This window comes from Melozone crissalis, unplaced genomic scaffold (genome assembly GCF_028551555.1).
Source record: "Melozone crissalis strain CALT ecotype California unplaced genomic scaffold, PUWL_Pcris_2 ptg000045l_1, whole genome shotgun sequence".
Classification (NCBI taxonomy): Eukaryota; Metazoa; Chordata; class Aves; order Passeriformes; family Passerellidae; genus Melozone; species Melozone crissalis.
The window spans coordinates 2,517,276-2,541,384 of record NW_026535823.1 but is presented as its reverse complement, the minus strand read 5'-3'; the positions used below and the strand labels follow the sequence as shown (position 1 = coordinate 2,541,384).

Sequence of the window (24,109 nt, the reverse complement as noted above, 5' to 3'; positions counted from 1 at the left end):
GGAGGAGCGGAGGGCGGGATTCGGAGCGGGAGGGAGGGAAGGAGGAGGAGCGGGGCGGGAGCCCGGGCCGGCCCCGCCCGCCCCGCCGCTCCGCACCTGAGCGAGCAGCGGCGGCTCCGCGCCGGCCCCGGCCCCGGCCCCTCCGACGCCCGCCCATGGCTCGGCCGCTGCCGCTGCTGCTCTGCCTGGCCGCGCTGGGCGCCGGCTGCCGGGCGGAGAGCCAGCCCGCCGGCACGGCCGGGCCCTCGGCCGAGCCGCTGCAGGACGAGGCGGACAACCAGGAGAACATCCTCTCGCAGGTACCGCGGGGACTGCGGCACGGCCGGGCCGGGCTGGGCGCGCCCTGCGGGGCGCTGGCCGCTGCCGCGGGCTCGGGGTGCTCGGCAGAGCCGGGTGCTCCTGAGCGTGGACTTCTCGGCAGTGCTGGATAGTGCTGTGCACACTCGGGGTGATGCTGGGTGCGCGCTGTCGGTGGAGCTGGGTGATGCTGGGTGCACGTTCTCGGTGGAGCTCAGTGATGCTGTGCACCGGAGGAAGTTCATCACGGAGGGCGCAGTGAAATCACTGAAGCCCATCAGGGAGCACTTCGCAGACGCCATCCTATCATTTCTCCGGGGGGGACTCAGAAAAAGGGAAACTCCTTGAGAGGAGAATTGGTGGGGCCTCTTTGTGTGCCGAGGGGAGGGATCCGGGCTCTTTCCCTGCCAGTGGGATGCGGTGGAGGTTTCTGTTAGATTTGGCTGATCAGGCAGCGTGTTATTATCTGCCCTCGGAAATGGCTAACGCAGAGACTATTGCAAATGTACCGCCAAAGTTATTTTTGTGCTTGGGCTTCCAGAAGCGCTGTCTGCAAATCTCCGTAAAGGAAATTCCTGGCATTGTATAGGGCTAATCAGAAGTACTGCTTCACCACCAGGTTACGCTGCTTATAGGGTGGCTTTCAGTCACTCTTCCAATGTACCCTTGCCGTGTTGGCCTGTGTAAAACAGTCTTGCTCTGGGTAGCAGGTGGCTTATTGGGTCTTTTGCACACAGAGCATTAAAAGAAAGCAGAAAAATTAAAAACTCTTGTATTTAAAATTCAAAGCAGCATTCTGCGCACAGTACAATAAAAAACACAAAAAGGAACCAACTGAAGGAAGCCAGTTTTTATTCCCCTTGTCGGCAGCGATTAGCTCTGCGCTCTCTAGAAAGCTCCTTGGCTTGGCAGATTCTGGAAGAGCTGGCCAGTTTCCTTGAGATTCGGGGTATCCAGAGTGTCCTTGTTTGGACCTTGAGCTCCGGGCCGTGCTTGTCCCCGGGTGTGCAGAGGTCAGGAGGTTTCTCACTGCCGGTGACCTGTGCTCAGCTGCTAGGTGACTACGACAAGGTGAAGGCGGTGTCCGAGGGCTCCGACTGCCGCTGCAAATGCCTGGTCCGGCCCCTGGGCCGCGGCGCCTGCCAGAGGATTAACGAGGGCGCCTTCAGAGCCGAGGACTTTTACACGGTGGAAACCATCACGTCAGGGCCCAGCTGCAAGTGTGCGTGCGTGGCCCCCCCCTCAGCTCTCAACCCTTGCGAGGGCGACTTCAGGCTGAAAAAGCTGCGGGAGGCAGAAAGCAGCGACCTGAAGGTAGGAGAGCAGCTTCGGCTCCTGACTCTTTGGGGACAAGGTCATCTTATGAAGCCTTTTTTTTTTTTTTTTTGCTGAGCTTTTTCTGAAAAAAACCTCTATTTCCTAACATTTTTCTTAAGTCATCTCCTAGTTATATTTATATCTGCATGTTTGATAAAGAAAGCAAGCTCAGCTTAAGGGACTGAGTCGAGCAGCTGCAGTGGATGATTCACTTGATTCATCCTGTGCTGCGTGGGGTCCACTGTGGCTTTCTGTGCTGAGAGCCCAGTAGGGACTGGGCTGCTCCCTGCCCCCTGTCCAGCTCAAATGTCCCTGGAGGACAGCTCTGCTCTCCTCAGCAGCTGCCAGATCTTTTTTCTGTTGCCGACAGGGACTCCCAGGGACCCATGCAAAAAAGCTGATTTGGCTTCCATGGCCCGAAAGCTGCTGATGCGTCAGCGCGAGGGTGTGATGCACAGCTGGCTGATGGCAGGATGGATTTGTTGTTTTAAATGCTGACACTTCTCTACTATTTAGTATTTTATCTCTCTAGTAATACATACTTCTTTTCCAAAAGTCACAGTGTTTGTTTTAAGTACTCCTGTAGTACTTTTACTGGATACTTCCTTTTGCTGGTGTAGCAGCTGGCAGCAGACCCTGCTGAGTTTTCCAGTTTGCCTCCTGTGCCACTGGCTTGGTCCAGGCCCAGTGAGTCCCTGGAGTAGCAGGTTGAGTTCTGGTGGCACTGGTGTCCCTAAATCCCTCTCTGGTGGGAAGGGGGTGGCGTGCAAGGTGCCGTGGGGCAGTTGCCATTGAGGCCACCATGATGGGCTTGTTCTAATTAATTTGGAGCTCGAGGATGTGTTTCATCTTACTCAAGTGCAGACAGTTAGCAGCTTCTTGTCCAAGCTCCCCTGCAGCTAGGGAAGATAAACAGGCACAGGCAAACAATCCATCATTCCAGGGAAGGATGACTCCCAGTCTGGAGTTGTTTGGTGGTCCCTCATCTGGGGAAACGCCAGGAGGTCCCACATGGCCTTAGATGAGAGTCTGAGCTCTCTGCGGTGAGGGGAGGGGACACCCCGAGGCGACAGAGCCACCCCTGTGGTCCCTTGCGGGGAAGCAGGCGGAGCTCCTGCACCAGCAGCTCCCAGCTCCCTCCTCATCCTCCTCCAGGAGGAGCAGAACTCCTGAGCAGAACTCCTGGCCATCCCTTGGCTCCGGCAGCGCTTCCCAGCGGGCGCTGCTCGCAGCCAGCTGTGGTGTGAAAGGCTGTCTGCCTGTCTGTGTGTCTGTCTGTCCTCTAGGAACTGGCCCCGGCTGCCCCGCTCCTTTCGCAAGGGCTGGCGGCCAGGCGGCTGCACAAGGTTTATCCAAACACACACACTTGGGGTGTTCTGTGCTGCCAGCGTCCAGCCCAGCAGCTGGGCAGCAGGATTGCCTTCCCTCCAAGCACAGAGCCCCTCCTGGGGTCAGGATCACTGGCAGCAGCCCATTCCTGTAGGACAGGCTGGGAAGAAGGAGAGGACACAGCTCCAGTTCTTAAGCTACTCATGAGGAGCAGCTCCCACAACTCATCAGTGAGTGAACCCCTCAGCTCTAGCAGCCCCAAAGGGTTTTGCTCTCTTTGCTGGTCCAACAAGCATTGCTCTTTCCCGGCCCAGCAGCTGGAAGGGCCCAGGGTCATTTGTATGTTGTGTTTTACCAGGCTTTCTTATGATCTGACACAACAGCCCTGGGTACTCCCTGTGTGGGAGAGCTGTGGGAAGGTCCCTCCCTTGGGTGGGCTGGAGGATGAGTCCCCGAGGGAATGATGAGAAAGAGCAAGACATCCAGGCAGCAGGAACACAGCCCAGGGCAACCAAGCTCAGCTGAATGCCTGCACGGGGCTTTCCAGCTGAAGGTTTCAGTCCCATCTGTGCCTTTAGTAAGGTCCAATGGGAATTCATGGACCATCAGACCATGGGAGCCAGAGTCTACAGTGGGTGAAGGGAGGGAAGCAGTGAGTTGAACAGGAACATCAGTGTGGTCTTTGGGGAAGGTTGGCAGGGAGGAGCTTTATCTCAGGTCTGTGAAATGGCAGCAGGCTGCCTGCAGGCACAGCGCGAGTTTTGGCGGTCTTGGTGCAGAGTCAGTGCAAGGAGGCTGTGCTCAGGATCATCTGCAAGGAGGTTAATGCAGTCTGCAACCTTTGTGCATTGATGGAAATTCTCCAGCCTGGAGGGAGAGTGGTTGTCTCCAGTGGCTGTCTGGCAGGCAGTGTGCATTGTATCGGCCGTCTCCATCCAGCTCTCAGTGGAAAGTGGATGCACAGCCATAAAACAGCTCTTGTCTCTTAATGCTGTCATTTTATCTGGCCCAAAAAAATCTTTCCTTTGCTGTCAGCTCCGCAGGGAGGTTGCAGAGGCTGGGGTGGAAACTCCAAGTGCTGCCAGCAGTGCTGCCTGTGATTCTCCCATGTTTATGAAGCTCTGCTGACCAGTTTGTAGCTGCTGGGAGAAAATGTCACCGCCCTGTAGTAATTCCTATGCACTGAAAATCCTGCTCAGCCATCGGGGTTGTAGAATCCACAGCACCACGCTGGACACGTGGGGACACATGGGGACACACGGGGACATGTGGGACCAGGAGGAGGTGGCCCCGGAACCCTTCCCACCAGCCATGCCGTGCTCAGCACTGTCCTCTGTGGCACAGCACCAGAAACAGGACAAAATGCAGAACAAGGGCTCTCCTCTCCAGATCCCCAGGGGTGACCAAGGGCTGATGCTGGGCAGGACACAGGCACAGGGGTGACTTAAATACAGGGTGTCTGTGAAATGGGGGGCTGCAAGAGAGAGCAGCATCCCTGTGATAAAATTGTTGTTCAGAAAGGCAACTGTTGCCAGGCTGGCACCGAATTTCTATTTCTTCACTCTTGCAATTTGAGAGTATTTTAAAACTTTTTAACAAGTTTCTTCTTGTTCCAGGAAAAAGAGCGCAGGATGGCATGAACTCAGAGTCTGATCTCAAACTGAGCTGCCTTTTCCTTGTTGCCTCTTTTGCTGGCAGTCCCATCACTGGTGGAGTAGTTAAGCCTTTGGGCTTGTGCGAGAGCCTGCCTAGAGCTGGCAAAGGGAGCAGCATTTTACCTTGCTCTGCTACTGATCCCCAGCACCCAGCATGTGCTCCTGGAGCCCTGAGGCTCTGTGGAGGTGGTGAGCATCACTCTGCAGGCCATGCTCTGACCAGGGCAGCAGTGCAGCAGGGCTGTGGAAGGGAAACCTTGCCTGTTAATCCAAATTCTTGCACTCAGGTGGAGTGCACTTGACTTTTTGGCTGAAGTAGCTCCACGGGGGTATGTTAGAGCAAGTGCTGCTGCCTGACTGTTCTCCCCTTGCCTTGCAGCTCTCCTCCATCGTCGAGATGCTGGAAAGTGCTTTTTATGGCTTAGACCTTCTGAAGCTGCACTCAGTCACAACCAAGCTGGTGGGTCGGGTGGAGAAGCTCGAGGAGGTGAGTCCTGCTCTCCTTCAGTGCCCTTGCCCTCGGTGGGCCTGACCTCCAGCCAAGTTCCTGCTGCCTTTGGTGCATTCAGAGCCACGTTGCCTGGGAAGAAATGTCAATTAACTATTTGGCTGAAACTAAACCAGACCAGACTTGGGTGTCTGAACCAGACCTGATCACAGGCAGTGCTCAGTGCATCCCCATCCCACCAGCCCTGCCTGACCCTCTCCAGCTCTCGCAGTCCCTCAGGGTTTACACTGGGAGCGGGGTCCCAGCTGTGGCCTCAGCAGGAGCAGCACCTCCTTTGGGTCAGAAGGCCCTGCTGTTACGTTTCTCCTCTTCTCAGTTTTACTTGCATGCTGCTGTGATGGTTGCTCTCAACCAGGAGCTTTTGTGCTGTTTGATGTGGGGGCAAGAGGTTCGAGGCTGGTGCTGGGGTACACTCAGCAGGACTGTGGGGAGCCAAGGAGCTCGCATTCCTGAAGGACCAAGTTACGTCTTGGCCTGTGTTAAAACAGAGCAGAACCCTCAACCTTCCATTTAATTTTAGAGCAGACTTCCAGTGAAATAATTTTCACTTCCATGCAGTTTAATATTTCTTTGGCTAGCACAGCGTAGGGTTTGCAGTTTAAGCTCTGCTTGGCTGTGTAGGAACAGGTTGCCAGATTAAATAGTGGAGTTTTCTCCCGTGGTCTGTATCTGGGACGGTAATTCCACATTCTTGTCGGAGTGGAGCAGTCCTGTTTGTCTCCAGCCAGGAGCTGAGAGGCAATGATTTACAAAGCCAAAATTCCACTTGCAAAGCGTTTCGGGAAGGCACGGCGTGCTCCGTCCCGGGGTCAGGAAGGAGGCTGCTGAGGGGAGCACACTGCCTGGGGGCTTTGAGTTTCCAAGCATGGAAATTGACCCCAAAGGGGTTTTGAGGTCTGAAAATAACAAAGCACCCATGTTCCCCTTTGCAATCACACCCTCTTGCTGTGGTTTAGTGCGTTCTTCAGTCATTACTTGGGTTTGCCAAGGGATTGTTTCAGGTGGTGTTATCACTGAACTCTGCTCCAGTATCAAAGTGGCCCTGCCTACCAGCTGCTGGTTTCTGCAGGGGCGTTCAGAGCCAGCAGTGCTGGTGGCTCGTTGGGCACGTGGGATGGCCTCTGCAGCCTGGTCACTCCGCTCACAGCCTGTCACAGGCAGGCAGGTGGGCAGAAAGCTCCCTAGGGCTGAAGGAATTTGGCCTGGGATGGAGTTGTAGAGGTGTAGGAGCAAGGAATTCACAGGGGTCTCTAATTTCCCAGAAGTGAGGGTGCAGGATCATGTGAAAGCAGCTGCAGCTTCCTGCAGGCACTTGGACAGGATGGAGAAAGGCAGGAGAGGCCTTGGTGAGAAGGAGATTGCCCAGTGCTTGGGGCAGAGCCCAGCTGATGCAGACAGCAGGTGTGAAATGCCTCCTGCTGCTGGCTTAGCACGGGAATTCCTGTGGAGAGGATGTGGAGGAGGATCACAGCCTGCACCGGCCTGGGCTCTGACAGCAGGGACAGCTGAGATGCTGAACTGGAGCCTGGCACGGCTTCAGAGCATCGCCCTCCCGGGCGGGTTGCTTTTGGCAGCTGCTGCCCGGCACAGCAGCTGAGCAGCCTCAGCAGCATCGCAGGCCAGGCTTTGGTGCTGCCTCTCTGCTCTGGGGGAGGCAGATTTCAACCTTGAGCAGGTCACAAGCCAAACATGACACAGGAGAAGCGGTAAGGGCACAAGGCTGTTGGAATCAGTCATCCTCTCCAAAGGAGGATGGTGTCGAGAGCTGCTCCTGCACTGCTCCTGGGAGAGCATCATGAGATGCCCTGCTCCTGTGCTTACTGCAGCAGAATGCTTCCTGGAGAGTCCCTGTGTCATTGGACTCAGCCTCAGATATCCTGGCAAATCGGTGACTCATGATTCTTGGGTAAAGCCTGAGAATTCAGATGCCTGTGGAAGGGGCTGGGGGTTAACCCTCTGGTTTTGCAGGGCTTGGAAGGTTTCATGAGTTCTTTGCAGTACAACAAGGTATTTTAGACCAATGGTGTTGGTAGGCGGAAGGAACTTCCAATTCTTGGTCCATGGAGTGCCTTCTCTAGTGAGGCAGCTCCTCTGCTTTGTTTTCAGCTCACAGCTGTCGCATCAGCTGGCAATTTTGAGGTCACAGATGGAGGTCATGGTGGGTTTAGGAGAAATTAATGATGGAACAGATTGAAAATGAAGGATCAGGGTAACCACCCCCAGTGTCTGTGCTAAAGTGCTTTGACTGATGTGCCACCTATCCAAAGCAGTTGCTGTTTGAGGTGTAGAAGCCCAAGGAGTGATGAGCAGAGACTGCAGCAATCCCTCGGGTACGAGCTGTGTCTGTGGCTGGGGACTGAGAAGGGTGAAGGGCTTTGCCTGCCGAGGGAGTTGCAACGAGCCCCAGCTCTGTCCCTGTCCCAGGGCAGCTCTCTGAGGGTCAGTGGCTCTTGTCCTGTTCCCAGATTCTCAGATTCTGTGGGAGCAGAGGGTGTTGGGAAGCAGCAGTCCCTGAGTGCAGGCACTGTGTGGCCAGGCCAGGAAAGTGGGATTAATAAACGCAAGATGAACTTGCTGCCACAGGTGAAGGGCACCAGGGTGACTTAAGGTGTTTCAGCTTGTCTTTTCCTCTTCCTTTCGTGAGCTGGTGAACGTGGCTGAGGGTGGGGGTTGAAGAGCCTCAAGGCCACTCTCCCACTCCATGGGAACCTGCAGCAAAGAGTGGATCTGGGATATGTACACCAGGGATGGGGTTCCTGGATCCACTGGGGTCATGGGCATCTTCTTAGCAGCTGAAGTGCCTAGCCTCATGGAGAATCCCCAGCTGTGGGCCCAGGATGGCAGCACAGAGCTCCAGGGCTGTGGTTTGGGGCCACAGAACATCCCTTGTGGTTAAAGTGTCCTCTCCTGCTTTCCTAGGGCATGTCCAGGAACTGGACGCAGGAAGGCCAGCGGGCAGGAGCCAGCGGGGAGGAGAGTCTGCGGGATCCCCCTGGCAGGGCAAACTGCTCCAGGCTCCTCAGCAACAGCCTGGCCGACATCGAGGGCTCTCTGCAGCGGGACGCTGAGGCTGCCTACGCCCACTCGGAGGTACAGCTCGGTGTCGCTGCTGCTGCCCACGCAGCCCTGTGGCGGCTTCTGCATGTGGCCCTGCCCCGGGGGGCTCTCTCCTCGCTGGAGCGACCCCGCCGTGTGCCTCGGCACAGCCCAGCTGCTGCTGGGATGGGATGTAGGTGGAAGCAGGGGGAGCTTGCTCCCTCGGCCTCCCCCTTCCCACGGGGTTGTTGGTTTTCGAGGTCAGCGGTGGCTGAGCTGCTTGGAAAACGTGATGTCATTGTGGGGCCGGCTGGGAAGCGCTGGGAAACAGAGCCTTTGATTAGCAGGGCTTGGGGCTCGGTGGAGGGACAGCCTGTCGCCTGCCTCCCCTCCCTCCAGCCAGGCAATCACCCCTCCACCACCAGCCCCTGTGTCTGGCGGGCTCTGGGCAGGGGCTGGGCATCCCCTGGCTCTGGCACCCAGCACCAGACTGTGGGGTCCCCGTGGGTCTGCCCAGCATGGGGACATCCTTGCCTGGGGCAGCAGTTTCGGTGCAGCCCCAGAGAGATGTGAGCGGGGTGTTTTGGGAAAGGCCTGTCCAGGGTGTCCTGAAGTTCTTGCTGCTTCAGTGGGACTATCTAGGATGGCCCATGCTCCTCTGGTCCCTGCTGGGCAGCTCCTGGAGTGTCCTGCCCTCACCTCAGTGTCCCTCTGCAGGGCAATAGGAGGTGTCTGGCAGGGGGGAACAGTTAGTGCGTAATTTCCAGCTCAAGCAGGGGTGCTCAGCTCCTGAGGATGGCAAGAGCCTGTGCTTGCCCTCCACCCCTGCTCTGCAGATCCTGTGTGGGGATGGGCTCCCCAAGCCCCTGGGGACAGTGCTGGGCTTCCACACGTGCACTGTGTGTCAGCAGGGAGGGAAGTGGCGCCAAGTGAGCTGTGCCAGCACTCCCTGCCCCAGGGAGAGCCGTGCCCAGGCAGGGGTGTCCGGCTGTGCCCCCAGCCCCACTCCCCTGCTCCCACACCATGAGCTGAGCAGCTGCTGCCTGCTGGAGAGGAGCCAGCCCCAGCCAGGCAGGGGAGCAGACCATGGGGCTTTTATTACCCCGAGTGACCTCATTTCCCAATATTCCCCTTTTCTCACTGCTAATTGCAGCAGGGCCCATCTTGTCAGCCAAATGGGCACCGCTTCAACCCTCAGGCTGGCTTTTCGATTTTCTTTAATGAGATGAAATCCTTCAGACCTGAGCTGTGGCAGCTGGTTCCCTGCCCTGGGGGGGTTCCTGGTCCCTGCCTCGGGAGGTTCCCGCTCCTGCTGGGAAGGTGCCTTCAGCCTCTGTGAGAGCTCAGTGCACATTGCACACTGTTCCTGCAGATCAGCTGCTGGAACCAGCCCCTGGCATTCCAGGGAGTGACCCTACTTCTGCCTGCCCTGCACCGCACAGCGTGTGCCTTATGGAGCCCTGAGTCCCAGAACTGCAGGGTGGCACCAAGGACATGCAGGAGCAGTGCTGGTCTGCCACCCTGCTGTGTCCTGAAGGGCTTCCCATGACAAAATGGACCGAGAGAGACCCTGAGGAATGAGGGAGCTCAAATCCTTCTGCCCAGCATGGGGCTGTGCAGCCTGACCTGCCCTTTCACCAAAACATAGCATTTCTAGCCTATCTGGTAACAACCTCCTGTGTCTCTTCCAGGGGAAATATGAAGAAAGATTCCTGAAGGATGAAACCATCTCCCAGCAGATCAACTCTGTGGAATCCCTCCCGGAGCTGCACCTCTCTCTGGAGGAGAAGAAGCCTGAGCAGCTCTTGCAGAGGAAGCTGCGGGTGAGGAGCCGGCCTCCTTCCAAGCCCACCATTGTCCGAGGGGTCACCTACTACAAAGCCCAGTCCACCGAGTCAGAGAACGACATCGAGGAGCAACGTGAGTTGGGTAGGCAGCCATGGTGGGATGGTGGCTGCATCCCGCAGCAAAGCCAGTGCCTCATCTCCTGGGAATGTGGGGGCAAAGTGTGTGGGAGCACGGGGGGAGGTGGGACAGCTGGTACCTCACTGCTGTGCAGCCTTTGAGCTGTGCCTGCAGGGCAGTGTAGCATTGGTATTCCATGGAAAATCCCTGATAGCTAAGGAAATAGCTCACTTCTTTGGTTCAAAACACCCAGCATCAACACCTTTCCAGAAGGAAATGGGGCTTTATTCAATATGCTTGTGTTTCAAACCCACCTGCCCGATGGCATCCCGGGAGGATGGTGCAGTGTTTGCTGTGGTGGAAGGCAGTTCAGGGCTCGTGGCCCAGGCTGGGAGCAGGGGATGAACCCTCATGGACCAGCGGGACCATGGGCAGCACGGGCAGGGCAGAAGGGCAAGTGCCCTCGCTGTGCAGACTGGCTCAGCAAGGACATCCAGCCCTGCCCGGCAGGGGTTTGGGAGCTCCTGGAGATGAGGAGGAGCAGAGGGTGCCCGTGCTGGCTGGGCAATCCCAGTGATCCCCGTGCCCTGCCTGAGGCTCCTGCTTTGGATCCTGGGTTAGGTGAGTGGGATCTGGTTTGGAACGCAGCTGGGTCTCCATCCTGCCCATTCTCTGGGAGGTGGCAGGGCAGAATTGATTTCTGTCACCTCCCGCTCTGCGTGGCCCGAGGTGGTGGATGTCACTGTGATGGGGCCTCACTCACCTCCTGACATGGGCACTGTCAGCCTCAGGGCACACGGAGAGGGAACGCAGGTGGATTTAGTACCAGCCAGCCTGCAGCAGTGCCCAGGGAGCCGGCTGGAGGGGCCTGGCTCCCCTGGCTGCAGGCCTGACACCTGTGCCTGTGTTTGGCAGCAGATGAGCTCTTCAGCGGGGACAACACGGTGGATCTGCTGATAGAGGACCAGCTCCTGAGGCCCAGCAGCAGGGCAGGCGAGCCCGTGAGAAAGCCCTCCCCAGTGGGGTGGCCGCCCACCCCTGGCATAGCTCCCACCACCGTGCCAGCTGCGGGCACTGCTGTGACACCCACGGTGCCGCTGTCCCCTGCCACGCCAGAGCCCACCGCCGTGAGCCGGCTGACCCCCGCCCCGGAGGCCGTCACTGCCCCGGCAGGGCTGGCACAGGAGGGGACCCCACAGCTGCCAGGCACGGCCAGCACAGGGGTGGCCACAGCCACAGAGAACTTGCTCGTGGCCACCCCCACTGGAGGCTGGGGTGACACGGAGCCCAGCCCGGGAGCTTGGGTCCAGGCAAACACCCCCGCAACGCCGGTGAGCCCGGCCATCCCTGCCACGCCAAAGGAGGGCCTGGAGGAGGAGGACATCAGGAACATCATTGGTGAGTGCCTGCAGCTGCTGTGCCCATCCAGCTTTGTGAGGAGGGGCTGGCTCCTCATGGAGGATGTGTCCACAACACATCCTGATAAGCACAGCACACCTGAATTCGGTCACAGGTGGGAGGTGTGGCAGCTGGACAGCACTTCACTGGGGTGCCAGGTTTAATTTTTAACTCTGGAACCTACTGTAGTTTCCTCCCACCTTTAGGGGCTGGGTTGGGCAGAGCAAAAAGACACGGGACCTCAGATGGTCAGCAGCCTCAGCTGGAGCAGGGACGTGGCTGAGGCTGTGGGGAGATGTTTGTGGGGTCTGGCCAGTCCTGCTGGGCCTCACGAAGCTGCACCAGAGCCAAGGTGGCAGAGGGTACCTGATGGGTGAGCAAGGGGCTTGGGGAGGATGATGCCTTCAGGGAGAGCATGGCCACCCTGCCTCTGGCCTCACAAGCCTTTCCTTGCCCACGCAGGGCGCTGCAAGGACACGCTGTCCACCATCTCGGGACCCACCACCCAGAACACCTACGGGCGCAATGAGGGAGCCTGGATGAAGGACCCCCTGGCCCAGGAGGAGCGGATCTATGTCACCAATTACTACTATGGAAACACACTGGTGGAGTTCAGGAACCTTGACAACTTCAAGCAAGGTGGGTTTGCACCATCTCTGATACCATGCTAGCCACCACTGAGGTGATCCAAGCAGCATCCCCGTTCCTGGGGATGATCTGCCTAGGGACCTGCCACTCTTGGGTGCTGGCACCCGGTGTGCAGGGCACAGAGCATGGGACAGCTCAGGCTGTGGCTGGTGGCCAGGGAGGGAGTGTAGGCAGAGCTGTGGGCAGAGGTGCTGCTGGCGTGGCCACTCACCCCACAGCAAAGGGAGGTCTCAGCAGCCAGGTGTGTCTGCCCTGCAGGTCGCTGGAGCAACTCCTACAAGCTCCCGTACAGCTGGATTGGGACAGGGCACGTTGTCTACAACGGTTCCTTCTACTACAACCGGGCCTTCACGCGCAACATCATCAAGTACGACCTGAAGCAGCGCTACGTGGCCGCCTGGGCCATGCTGCACGACGTGGCCTACGAGGAGTCCACCCCGTGGCGGTGGCGAGGCCACTCTGACGTGGACTTTGCCGTGGACGAGAACGGCCTGTGGGTCATCTACCCGGCCATCAGCTACGAGGGCTTCAACCAGGAGGTGATCGTGCTGAGCAAGCTGAACGCGGCCGACCTCAGCACCCAGAAGGAGACCACGTGGCGGACGGGGCTGCGCAAGAACTTCTACGGGAACTGCTTTGTCATCTGTGGGGTCCTGTACGCGGTCGACAGCTACAACAAGAGGAACGCCAACATCTCCTATGCCTTTGACACGCACACCAACACGCAGATCATCCCCAGGCTGCTCTTTGAGAACGAGTACGCCTACACCACGCAGATAGACTATAACCCCAAGGACCGCCTGCTCTACGCCTGGGACAATGGCCACCAAGTCACCTACCACGTCATCTTTGCCTACTGAGACCCCCCCACCACAGTGGGGCACTGCAAGCCAGGGGCCACCAGCACCTTTTATTATTATTTTTATTGTTATTATTGTTATTTTGTACAAATTGAAGAGTAAATGATGGGTTTTGTTTCAAGCTGGTTTTTTATGGTGGATTGTAGATCGATCCCCAGGCCAGAAGCACTCCCTTTGTCTTTGCTGTATCCTTGCTTCTGATTTTCCTTCCCAGGGGAAGGAGGTCCTCCTTTGGAAGGGCAGGCCCGGCTCTCCTACCCAGGGAAGAGGAGGTGGCCCAGACACCGTCCTCCTGAGGATGTTTTTAGCTGGAGATGATCAGCAATACACCCTGAACCAGTGCAAAGCTGCACGCACCAGGTCCCAGCGGGATGCTGCTGCCTGCCTGTCCTGGTGGAGGACCTGCATGTCCCATGGGAATGTCCCGTCTCTCAGGACCATCTTCCCAGCTGACGGCCAGCAGGCCCCTTGGAGATCCTGCTGTACATGGGGCTGCGAGCACAGCTCCAGCAGCCCCTGGTGCTGGTACTTACGTCAAGGACTGTCCCCTCCAGCCGGGGCTCTGCTCTCTGCAGGCCGCTCTGGGGGGCTGGACGCACCCCGAGCCCTCACTCATGCCTGGAGGGAGCTGGCGGCAGGAGGGGGATGCTGTAAATACGTGTAGATGGCTTTTGTTTGTTCATCTTGTAACCCAAATAGTTCCCCTTGGCATTTGCTGGTGAAGGCTCTGCTCAGCTGGGCACTGGGCTGCCTGGGCAGGGGCTGGCAGAGCCCTCGCTGTGCCACTCCACCTCCTACATTCCCTCTCGTGCCCATGCCCGCCCTGGTCCTGGACCACCAGGATCCCCTCAGAGAGGCACAGCCCTTGCCCTCCTGCCCATCAGCATCTTGTATTTACCTGCTGTCAGTAATAAAGGATCCAGTACCTTTGCAGCTGTTTGGGGCTTTCTTTGGCTCTGCTTCACCCTCTGGGTGCATGACAATGCACAGGGGTGTTTTGGGTGGGTTTTGGTTGGTTTGGGGAGAGCCAGTTTACACACCAGATGGGGACAGACTCCAGAGGGCTTTAGGCTGCTTGGGACTGGTACTGGGGCGGGTGTGCCACGAGCACTGCCAACACTGTGCCAGGCAGAGCCACACTGCACAGCCCAAGAGATGGCAGACCAGGGCAGGTGTTCCAGTAGTTTGCCTAAGGAAGACAGTATTAACAAGCACAATAATGAAGTTATTCGTAATAAATAAAAGAAGGATTTTACTGCCTTCAGTACTAGGGACACAGAGGACAGAATTACACAGCATGAGCGATGCTCTCCACCACCAGAGCCCAGGGCTGCTGACCGAGGACGTGGTGCTGCAGCAGCCCTTCCCAAGGTTGTGCCAGGCCCAGCCACCACCCCAGTCCCCTCCCCACCTCCCTGGCAGCAAATGCCCCCAGAGCAGCCAGCAGCCCCTACCCAAGGCTGCGGGGAGCCGCGTGCCTCTGGCTGGGGCACCGCTGGGGTTTTTATTTCTGACTATTGTGAGCTGGCCCACAGTCAGGTGGGGCCAGGCCAGGAAAATGAACTGGTGTGAGCAGCGCAGCCAAGCCCAGCTCCCTCCCAGCACTGCCGGGGACGTGGCAAAGGGCACAGCTTCCCCAAGGTGCTGCAAGGCACATACTGCACAGGGGGTGTATTGCCCCTCATCCTCCTCCTCCTCACTGCCCCCAGAGCTGTCTTGCTGCAGGATCAACCTGTATTTCCTAACAGCCACACACATACATTAATAATAATGATAATAATTAATAATTAATAACCCCATGTGAGCCAGTTAGCACTCAAACCATGAAGGAAAGGCAGCTGGCTGGCAAATTGAAGCTCATCATCCTCTTCGCAAAATGCACAGGGGAGAAAAAATAATGTAACAACATGCTGAAGTCATTATGCAATGCTGATGCTGTGCTGGCGGCTCGTCCCAGCTGAGCTCCAGCGTGCTGGAGCTCCTGGGCCCAGCTCTGGCCTGGGGCTCGGCTGACAGACAAGGAACAGTGAACAGAGCTCCATCTGCAATGGCAGCTGTGTTTGTGGCCAGTGTTTGGGGCCAATGGAAGCCTCCCCGCTGCCCAGCGAGTGGCTGGCTGTGCTGGTGAGGCAGACAGGGCTGTGTGTGTGTGTGACACATGTGTGGCTTCAGGAGAAGGTGCTGTGGCTCTGTCCCATGGAACTGAAGCATTCCCAGCAAGGCTAGTGCTGCTCCAAGGGCAGTTGTTAGCTGTGAAAAGTATTAAATAGCACACACAAAAAACCCACGCAAACAAAAACCAGGAAGAAAAAAAAACCAAAACTCAAAAAACCTAAACTTTACAAATGCATCTGCTGCATGAAATCACTTCCTTTGGGGCAAGCCTTCAGCCGTGCAGCCACGTGGGCTGGGGAAGGCAGCAGCAGGATCCTGGAGAGCCAGGCAGGTGGGGGTGGGCAGTGCCTCATCGGGCAGCCCAGCCGCAGGGCAGTGGGGCTGTTCTGCTTGTAGTGCTTTAGTGGTGAGTGAGGGGCCCCAGCACCCTGCTGAGGGGCTGGGCTGGGCTGCTCCACCACACTGCTGCATCCCAGGGCTTCCTGCTGAGGGAGGCTGCATGGGCAGCATTTGGGAGGGAAGGATGAGCAGTGGGGCTCTCTGGTCAGGCCCAGCACCTGAAGCCGGGAGCTGGACTTCTCCTGCTGCCCAAGCACACTGCAGGGAGAGCGGCCCCATCCCAAGTGTGGGTGTCTGCTGCCTGGTCTCTGGCTCATCAGCCCACCTCTGGCAGCCTAACAGGGACAGGAACGAAAACCAACCCACAATCCAGGACAGCGCATAAGCAGCAGGGATGGCCCGTGTCCCCCACGGTGCGGGGGGCCCCGGGACCGTCCCTGGCGAGGAGCCAGCCGAGCTGCGCTATCCCCGGGCAGGAGGCGGCCATGGGGTGAGGTCAGGCACAGCAATGGGCTAAGGGGGCTGTCCCTGCTGTGCCCTCGTGCCAGGAGCCCAGGATCTGCCAGGGAAGGGCTCAGGCTGGCGGCAGGGCCTGCTGCGTGCCGGGGCTGCCCCGTGCGCTGCCACAAGAGCTACTGCAGGGATTTGACAATGGCCCTCAGGGCATGGGGCGTCTCTGGGACGGACGGGGACGAGCTGTAGAAGGTGTCGCTGTGATTTCTGCGCTGCTCTCGGAGGTATGGAGGGACAGATGAACTTTTGATGTGGAGGATCCTGGTGTCCATCACTTCGCAGTCAATCTGCATCATCACCTCGTAGTCCTGCCCATTGATCACATTCTCTGCAAAAGTAAGGATAAAAAAAAACCAGGTCAGAGTTAGCTCTGCAAGCTAGGGATCCAACAGCACTAAAAGCAGAGCTTTCTGGACCCCTTTTTGTCTGGAGCAGGAGCTGCAGTGGGGGAACTCCCTTTCTGCAGCTGCACACATGGAGCTCCATCTCACACAGCAGAGCCCCAGACTGCTCGTGACACCTCAAAGAGCCCAGACCACACTTAGCATGTGCAGTCACACCTAGAAATTAATGTCTTTTATTTCCCCTTCTTCATCTGCACATCATTACTGATGGAGTTCGCACTGTGTAACATTCATTACAGAACTGTTGTACTTAAGCTACTAAAGTATGGGAGTAATTGAAAATAAAGTTTATTTAAGAAAGCTGAATGTTTCACTTTCTGTAACCCTCTTGACACTGGGGACCTTGAGAAATTTCTTCACCAGTTTATTAACAAAAACCCTAAAATGTGATCTCTCAAAAGAATTAACTGTGCCTCATTCCCATGCTGACCTGGCTGCTGTACTTGAGTGACGCGGTGGCACTGGGCAAGGCCACTCCCCTGACAGAGCCCTGGGCACAGGAAGACCTTGAGCAGCACACAGGACCCCAGCGTGGCCCCCAGCCCGGGACATCTGCTGCCACAGGAGCTGCTGGGCTTACAGGCTGTGCACATGGCTAGCATCTGCTGCCTGGATTTAAAGGTGGGAGACTATTCCCTGCACAGACAGTGTGCCCAGGAATGCAAGAGCTGAGATTGGATTTCCAGGCAAGACCAATCCTTTCAGAGCCAGAAGACTGCCATTGGCTGGGCTTCCTTTCTGTGCGCAGGAGGATGGAAGATCACCTAATGGAAAGCGTATGGACTGGAGGAATGCAATATACATTACTAATTTTTACTGTTTTCCTGGATTAACTCTGACTCTGGATGACAGCTGAGGACCGTGGCCGGACCCTGTTGTACCCCACGCCACCTGCAGAAGCCATTAGATCAACCATGTCTGGTACAGTAATGAAAGGCAGGAGCAAACCCTGGCTAAGGGGGCTGAGAGCCTGCAAGGGAAATCAAAGCTTGCACCTGCCAGGAACGAAATGGAAAAAGGTCTGTATGTGCCACCAAGAGACTGAGGCCAGGAGCAGCTGTGCAAGTCTCTGTGCCACTGACCCAAAGCCCTGACGAGCACCTCACCCTTCCTGGATGCTGCACTGCTGATAAAGCCCTGCTATGACATAAGGGACCCTTTCAGAGGCCATTCCTCCAGGTCACCCCTTCTCTCTGCCTTTGGAGGTGCTCTAGGCTCCCAGCCACGGGCTCAGGACCAGTCAGCAGAGGGAGCTGGGCTGCTGGTGCCACTCAGGAGAGGGGGCTGGAAAGGGGAGCAGAGGGGCACAAGGGGAAGCTGAAGGGCACAGAGCCTGGAGCCAGCAAATGGGCACAGATGGGCTCCCTGTGACACAGCAAGCAGGAAACAACTCCTCAGCTCTCATGCTGTAGTTGATGGAACCCCAGCTATGTGAGAAACAGTGCTCCAAGGCCACAAGTGGGTGAGGTGGGATGGGACGGTGGCCAGGGCCAGGAAAACATCTTGATAGTGCAGTGAGCTTCCCTGACTCTTGGCAGCCAGCACAGAGGGCTATCATTAAGTTCTGGGCATTGCACAAGACAGAGGAGAACAGCAATCCCAAGGGCTGCCCAGGCAAGGCAGGGAGCTGTGCTGTGTGGGTGGCACTGGGGAACCAGCCCAGCCCATTCTGACCAGCTGGGATCCCCATCCCCCTGTGCTGACACAGCTCCCTCCCAACAAAGTGTGCCAGGATTAAGTAAGTCAGAGCTCTGCCACCCCACGGCACGAGGGGCTGTGTCTCCTGGGTCCGCCACAGCAGCAAGAGCTGGGAGGAATCACTCCCATGATGAGCTTCTCAGGCCAGCAGGCACACAGGGGATGCACACCCCCCACACAGACATTCACAAATACCCAAATCCTGCCCTCGGCCTGTGAGTTAGCCCAGGAGTTAAAGGCAGGTTTGAAGTCAGCACCTGATTCTTTCCCTTTTTGGGGTAAAAGCATTGACCTGCTGCAGAAAACCTCTGCAAAGGCTTTGATCTCACAGGGGTGAGGGCAGCAGTGGGAATGGCTCAATGCCCACTACAGGCATTTCCAGCAGCCTTTCTCATTACCCTTAGCTCCAAACAGACACAGAAGAGGAGGTGGGATTTCCTCACAGACCACAGTTACTGCTTGGTGCTGCTGCCAGGCACCTGGCCCAGCCTCATTCTAAGGAGGGTTCTGAAAGCAGTGGCAGCCCCAGGACAGCCAGCCCACCCCAGCCCAGGGAGGGCTGATGCTCTGTGAATGCCCTTGTGATGGTCCCAGCAGAACAACAGGCAAATGTGACCCGAGTAGAGCTGGCACAAGCCCCTGTTTGGGAAGACTAGCTCACTGTCATTGCAAGAAATGACTGCACATGGCTCCGTCCTGAGCTCGATGCCATTAAACTGCTTCATGATCTGCATGAGGAATAGACAGCATACTTAGAAGATTTCTGGAAGATGCTAAACTGGAGAGATTCCAACGACCTTGGAGTGGCTAGATTGGATGAGACTGCAATTTTGATAAAAGAGAGAAGCTGTCCAAAATTTTCAGAATGTATTTCAACCACAGCCAGAGCTGGAAAATGAGTAAAAATGGGGCCGGGCAGAAGTACTACAGAAAAACCTTGAGGACTGCAGAGGATCACTGTGGATAAGCCAGCAGAATGACAGGATTAGAAACAACAGCTCGACTGCAAAAGAAACATATTTAACTTTGACCAAGTTTCTAACGATAATGAAATACAAGCCCTGGATGAAAGTACCTTGGGGAGATGAGAGGATCTTCATGATGAAGAGTTTTTAAGGAAAGGCTGGAGGAGCAGCTGCCTATCAAGCCCTTGGGTACCAGAGCTCCACAGACACTTGCATTCACTCCTGGTCCTCTGGCCCTGCACCTCTGTAAGCTGCAAGCTCCCACTCCTGACCACAGCTGTGGTCAGCACCTTCCTCAAACCCAGCACCTCGAGCTGTGGGTTCTCCACTGGACTCCATGGTCTGATGTGATTCCCAGAACAAGCAAACGATATTGCCTGGTGATTCCTGTGTTAGATCATTCAAAACCAGCCTTGTCATGCTTTCTCTCCTTCCCCTCCCGTGCAGTGCCAACATCTGGAGGCACCAGAGGGGCAGAGGGTGGGTTTCCAGAGGGCTGTGCCCAGCACTGAGCTCAGCAGGTGCCTGTGGCTGATCCAGAGCTCAGGCCAGCCTGCACTGCCCTGCCTGAGCACACAGGCACCAGCCCTCCCAGCGAGGCACAGGTAGCAGGGTGTCTGTGGGGCAGGAGTGACAGCCCCAGGCTGCTGCCTGCTGCTCAGGCGCTGGCTGGAGGGTCAGCACTGCCAGTGTGCGTTACACAAGGGCAACGCTGACACACACCGATCTTCACTGTCCTCAATTACCAATGACTGGTGTTTGGTGGGGTTGTGTAAATGAAAGCACATCTCCTGTAAAGGAGAGATAGATTAATAATAGATTAATAGAGAGATAGATCAATAAATAGATTTATTGCTCCTCTTTGAAGTTCAGAACATACAGTTTTTCACACAGTGCAGACTCAGGCTAAAGAAGCTATCCTTGCTGGGCCAAGAGCCTGTGCTGCAGTTAATTCTTTGTTAACAGCTTTAAAAGCCATGCAGATGACTGACTATTTCAAATTAATAGCAAAGGTAATTGTGCCAAGCGTTGCAGCTCTGACTGCACCTTCCCAAAAAGCCTTACTGGCTCTTGCAGGCTGTACCAAACTCCCAGCACGAGCTTGGTCTGGGGAACAGAAACCTAATTCCCAGTGCTGCTCTCTCTCTAAAAATAATCACATTGCAAGATCCAACAGATGAAAGCTGAAGTCTGCAGTCCAAACCAAAACCAAATAGGGCTGAGGGCATTAACTACTGCTACAAATTACTGAAGATGATAGAAGATTGTCTTCATATTTGAAGCACTACATTTTAAAAACTGTAAAGGCCATAAAACCAAAATCCTCCTTCTTCCCTCAGTAGCACTGGCATCCATCAATCAGTTGGCTGTTCAAATGTCTGTGAGACTGAGCACCTACTTCTATGGGAGATACTCTCTCAGAGAAAGGAAGAAGACAGGCAGAGAGCTTGAAAGGCAGGCAATGAAACTTTTGTTCTGCAGTTAGTAAGAACAAATGGTGATGTCAGTTCTTTCCACAGACTTCAACTTTACACATATCATCAGGCTGTTTGGCCTTACGGACACACCTGTCTGAAAGAAGATGTAATTCTAGATAATTTATCCTTTCCTATTTACATCTTCCCCAAAAAGCTTTGCTGCAGCAAATGTTCACTGTGAAAACTGGTGTCTGCAGAGAAACTGAAACAGAGCTCCCCTGAAAGGCCACCTGAGCTTGCTGGACTGTTTCAAACACCATGGAAAGGTTTTACAGCTTTCTGAAGGTGCACTCATGCCATATGTACATTTATAGTGCCTTATTCTACCAGAACTATAAATTTTACTTTGCTCTCGGCAATATCACAGTGTATTACCAAAAAAATACTCAGTGGCACCAATACTCTATCATGCAGTGAGGTCCTCAGTCCTCAGGCCCTTTTCTAAGGCCCCCAGCTGCCTTTGAAGCAGATAACCATGTGCCAGTACCTACTGGCTGCTTTCTCACTAGGTAACTTAAAATGGTCAGAACCTGCCTGGCTCTGTATCTGCTGTGCTCACTGAACACACATTTTAGGTGCTGTCAGCCACACAGATCTGGACTACATGTCCTTACTCCTTCTAAGTACAGGGAGGGCAATCACTCACCCCGTCCTTATTTAACTACCTGTCTTTGTCAGTAAGGAGAGAGAATCATCCCCTCCTTGTGTGGGGGGTGGGGAGCAGAAGGTGACTTTGCTATCCATGGAACCAGTTTAACTGATGTCAAAATAGGAGCCAGCGAATCGCCCCCGTGTAAGGTGATCCAAACCCACCAACTCTATTAAAGCCGTCTTTGCTGAACAGCTACTCACACTCTGTACTTTCCACAATTCCTTCTGAAGAGGAAGTTTCCAGTCTGTGTCAGCATTAATCTACACTTGGAGCCCGTTCTGCAGCCCATCTCTCACAGCAGCAGAAACCAGGGCAGCTTTCAAAGAGCCACTAACGTGCTCCAGCACCTGGGAGCTTTGTGCGAACTGCACCAAGCTGACAATGATGAAGTTTAGCTTCAGGAACAATTTAGCATCAAATAGTTTTTATTGTAACCTACCCTGGCCCAATCCAGAGCTCATGTTTAGGGCAGCAGGGCTCAGAAAGCATGAGCCTCAGAAGCTGAAGGCACCAGCTGCACTCTGCTGCACTGGCCTGCTGAAGGGCTGCAGCTGTCCCCACACATAACTCACAGGGCTTTCTCTACATTGTCACTGCAGCAATCTTCCATCTCATCTGTGTTGAGAAGCCCTGACTGTCCTACCCAGCACATCTGGACAATGTTTCCATCTGAAGGGCTGGTATACACTACCAAATAAGTATATAAATGAAGCAGTGTAACAGACTAAAAATACGCTCACTGCAGCAACGCAGCAGGATTGCTAAAACATTTACAGATTGGATTGTTGGACAGGATTGTTAGAGGCAAGGGAGAAAGTTATAGTGTGACCCAAGTAACTTCCCTTTTTAAAAGCAAATTCCCACTTGGAACTACTTCCAAACAGAGCAGTTGCAGTGGTCTCACCCCTCTGTGAACTCAGCTGTCCTCAGTCCTGGGCACAGACTAAGTGAGATCCTGGCATTTCAGTCTCCAGGTCTCCTACCTCCTCTCCAGCTGTGAGCCAGACATCTCTAGGAGTACAGAAACACTGGATCCACACCATCAAACTCACCCTGACAAGCCATGAACTGACAGCAGGAGACAGGGTCTCTCTCTTCATGCCCAATCCATCGGAGCAATGGTGTCAGAGGTTATCCAAGGGAGATATGCACAGGCATGAGAGGTAAGCAGGAAAACCAGAGGAAACAAGCTCTCAGCGGCCTCTGAAGTAAATAATGGAGCCACCAGCGAGGCTGGCACTGCTGTGGGTGAGGAGCATCACCTGCCCTTAGCTTACAGCACTGTGTGGTTTCTGGAAGAGGCCAGCAGCTCCTGTGAGCAATGTGGTCAGTGGCCAATCTGGGCCAGCTGGTGCTTTCTAGTACCTGCTCTAGACTGGGAGGTCTCAAGGAAAGTTGGCTCTTCCCAGAGACCGTGTCCCACTGGACTGCCCACCTTCCTTTTCAATCTTTCATGCTGCATCACTTCCTCTAAGAGAGAGAACGTGAGCTACTGAGGAGATGGCCCAGTGTGCACTCAGTGTGATTGCTGCTGTTTTGGAGAGGGAGCCAATGGTCACCTCAGGAAGAGAAGACCAGACTCATCAGTGTTGACCCTCGCAGGCACTTGATTTAAAATTCCCTCAGATGGAGTATTTCTAGGAAAAAGAGGCATTTTTGACAGCTCTGGCTGTGTATTTGTGTGTTGTTGGCAGGGTAGCATTGCTGCAGGATTACTCTATTTAAAATCTTACCATCTGTGACAATGCTAATGACAAAAGGCAAAAACCCAAAGCGAAAACAAAGACAAGGGTAAGGAGTTCTGCTGCACAGAAAACTCTAGGGAGTGAAGGAAAGAGGCTAGAGGAAGAGCAATGCTCTTAGTCAGAACCATTCCATGCCCACTTGGGAGGCACTAAAAGGATAAACAAACTTCCCACACTGCCTGCAAATCCAGACCTACCCACTTTACAAGACATTAAACTGCACACAGGAGAGTAGCCTAGAAAGGCATTCCAGTAAAGGCTTCTTTCAAGAACTAGGGCTGGAGGGCTTGTCCCAGGACCAGGGCACTGCTCCCTCTGAGTGCAGTAGGGACTGGGAGCCATGGCATCTCCCCAGCACAGACCTGTGTATGAAACTACTGGCAACAACCCCTTCACTGCAAAATGAGACCGTCTGTTTCCACCTTTTAGAGAGACACTAATCTGTGAGTGAGTCTTCCCTCTTGTCTCACAAAAGCTTGCTTCCTTTCAGCAGTCTCAAAGAACCATATTTTCCCAAGGTTTCTGAACACTCAGTATGTTGCTGTGCTGAAGGGAGCACCCTTATCCCCACTCACTCTCCCTCTGGGGCCTCCAATGGAGCACTAAGGTAGGGCTTTCCTCTGCAGGAGCTGTGCTTTCTTCCCAACCTGTTGCATGTGCCAGGACACACTCAACTCTCACAGATTCTGCCAACTGGTGCAAAACTGAGACTTTGGTTGGAGTAATTTTTTAAAAGTTTGCCTTATTTGTCACCTGCCTGATATTTATACAGCCTCAGTGGTTAATACCAGCACAAGAACACTTTACTCCTCCCTTCAGCAGTGCTGATTTCCACTTGAAGTACTCCTTAACACCTTGGTCCTCCACAGGCACTAGAGACTCCCTGGCAAGGCTCCTCTCAAAAATATTTTTACTATTTCTTTTATGCCTCAGGCATGCTGTTGCTCAGTATCTTTTTCTGGCTTAACTTCTTATGGTTTGACATTTAGTTTGCCAGAAATTATCCTCTTTTTTTTTTTTTCCTATTCTCTCATTTGGCTACAATGTCCATTGTTTAAAAGACATCTTCTTACTTCTATGGATTGACTTTAATGCATTACTTAAGCCCATCGTATTTTTTTAGTCTTCTATTAAAGATTTTTGCAATGAGCTTTTAATCTTTAATCAATTTTCATTTGTCAGCATTTTAACTCCAATAGTTTTTCCTTTAATGTTTTTCCTTTTCTTTCCTTTCCTTTTTTTTTTCC

General features: G+C 54.8%; 2 protein-coding genes across 4 annotated transcripts in view; one reads left to right on the top strand and one right to left on the bottom strand.

Annotated features, from left to right (window-relative positions):
* Positions 1 to 155: 155 nt before the first annotated feature.
* Positions 156 to 14,041, top strand: OLFML2B (olfactomedin like 2B). 2 transcript variants are annotated; one of them, XM_054286241.1, is made up of 8 exons: positions 156 to 299; positions 1,348 to 1,611; positions 4,978 to 5,085; positions 8,026 to 8,196; positions 9,834 to 10,062; positions 10,963 to 11,445; positions 11,908 to 12,084; positions 12,352 to 14,041. In XM_054286241.1, exons 1-8 carry the CDS (start codon positions 156 to 158, stop codon positions 12,951 to 12,953), a joined length of 2,178 nt encoding a protein of 725 aa, XP_054142216.1. In that variant the 3' UTR covers positions 12,954 to 14,041. The 2 variants fall into 2 exon arrangements, with proteins under 2 accessions (XP_054142216.1, XP_054142214.1); XM_054286239.1 differs by having other exon boundaries at positions 9,834 to 10,071.
* A 1,980-nt stretch (positions 14,042 to 16,021) lies between these two features.
* The window catches only part of ATF6 (activating transcription factor 6), a 72,237-nt gene continuing 64,149 nt past the window's right edge, over positions 16,022 to 24,109 (bottom strand). For both annotated transcript variants that reach the window (XM_054286242.1, XM_054286243.1), the window contains exon 16: positions 16,022 to 16,248. In XM_054286242.1, the coding sequence (XP_054142217.1) occupies positions 16,040 to 16,248 (209 nt within the window). In that variant the 3' untranslated portion in view covers positions 16,022 to 16,039. The remainder of the gene's footprint in view (positions 16,249 to 24,109) is intronic.

What these genes read in the sequence shown, in the direction of transcription:
- OLFML2B (XM_054286239.1), top strand. Translation starts at nt 156, where the DNA reads ATGGCTCGGCCGCTGCCGCTGCTGCTCTGCCTGGCCGCGCTGGGCGCC. An exon ending in GGGTGGAGAAGCTCGAGGAG is followed by an intron (nt 5,086 to 8,025) that starts GTGAGTCCTGCT and finishes CTGCTTTCCTAG; the next exon opens with GGCATGTCCAGGAACTGGAC. An exon ending in CTGCCTACGCCCACTCGGAG is followed by an intron (nt 8,197 to 9,833) that starts GTACAGCTCGGT and finishes TGTCTCTTCCAG; the next exon opens with GGGAAATATGAAGAAAGATT.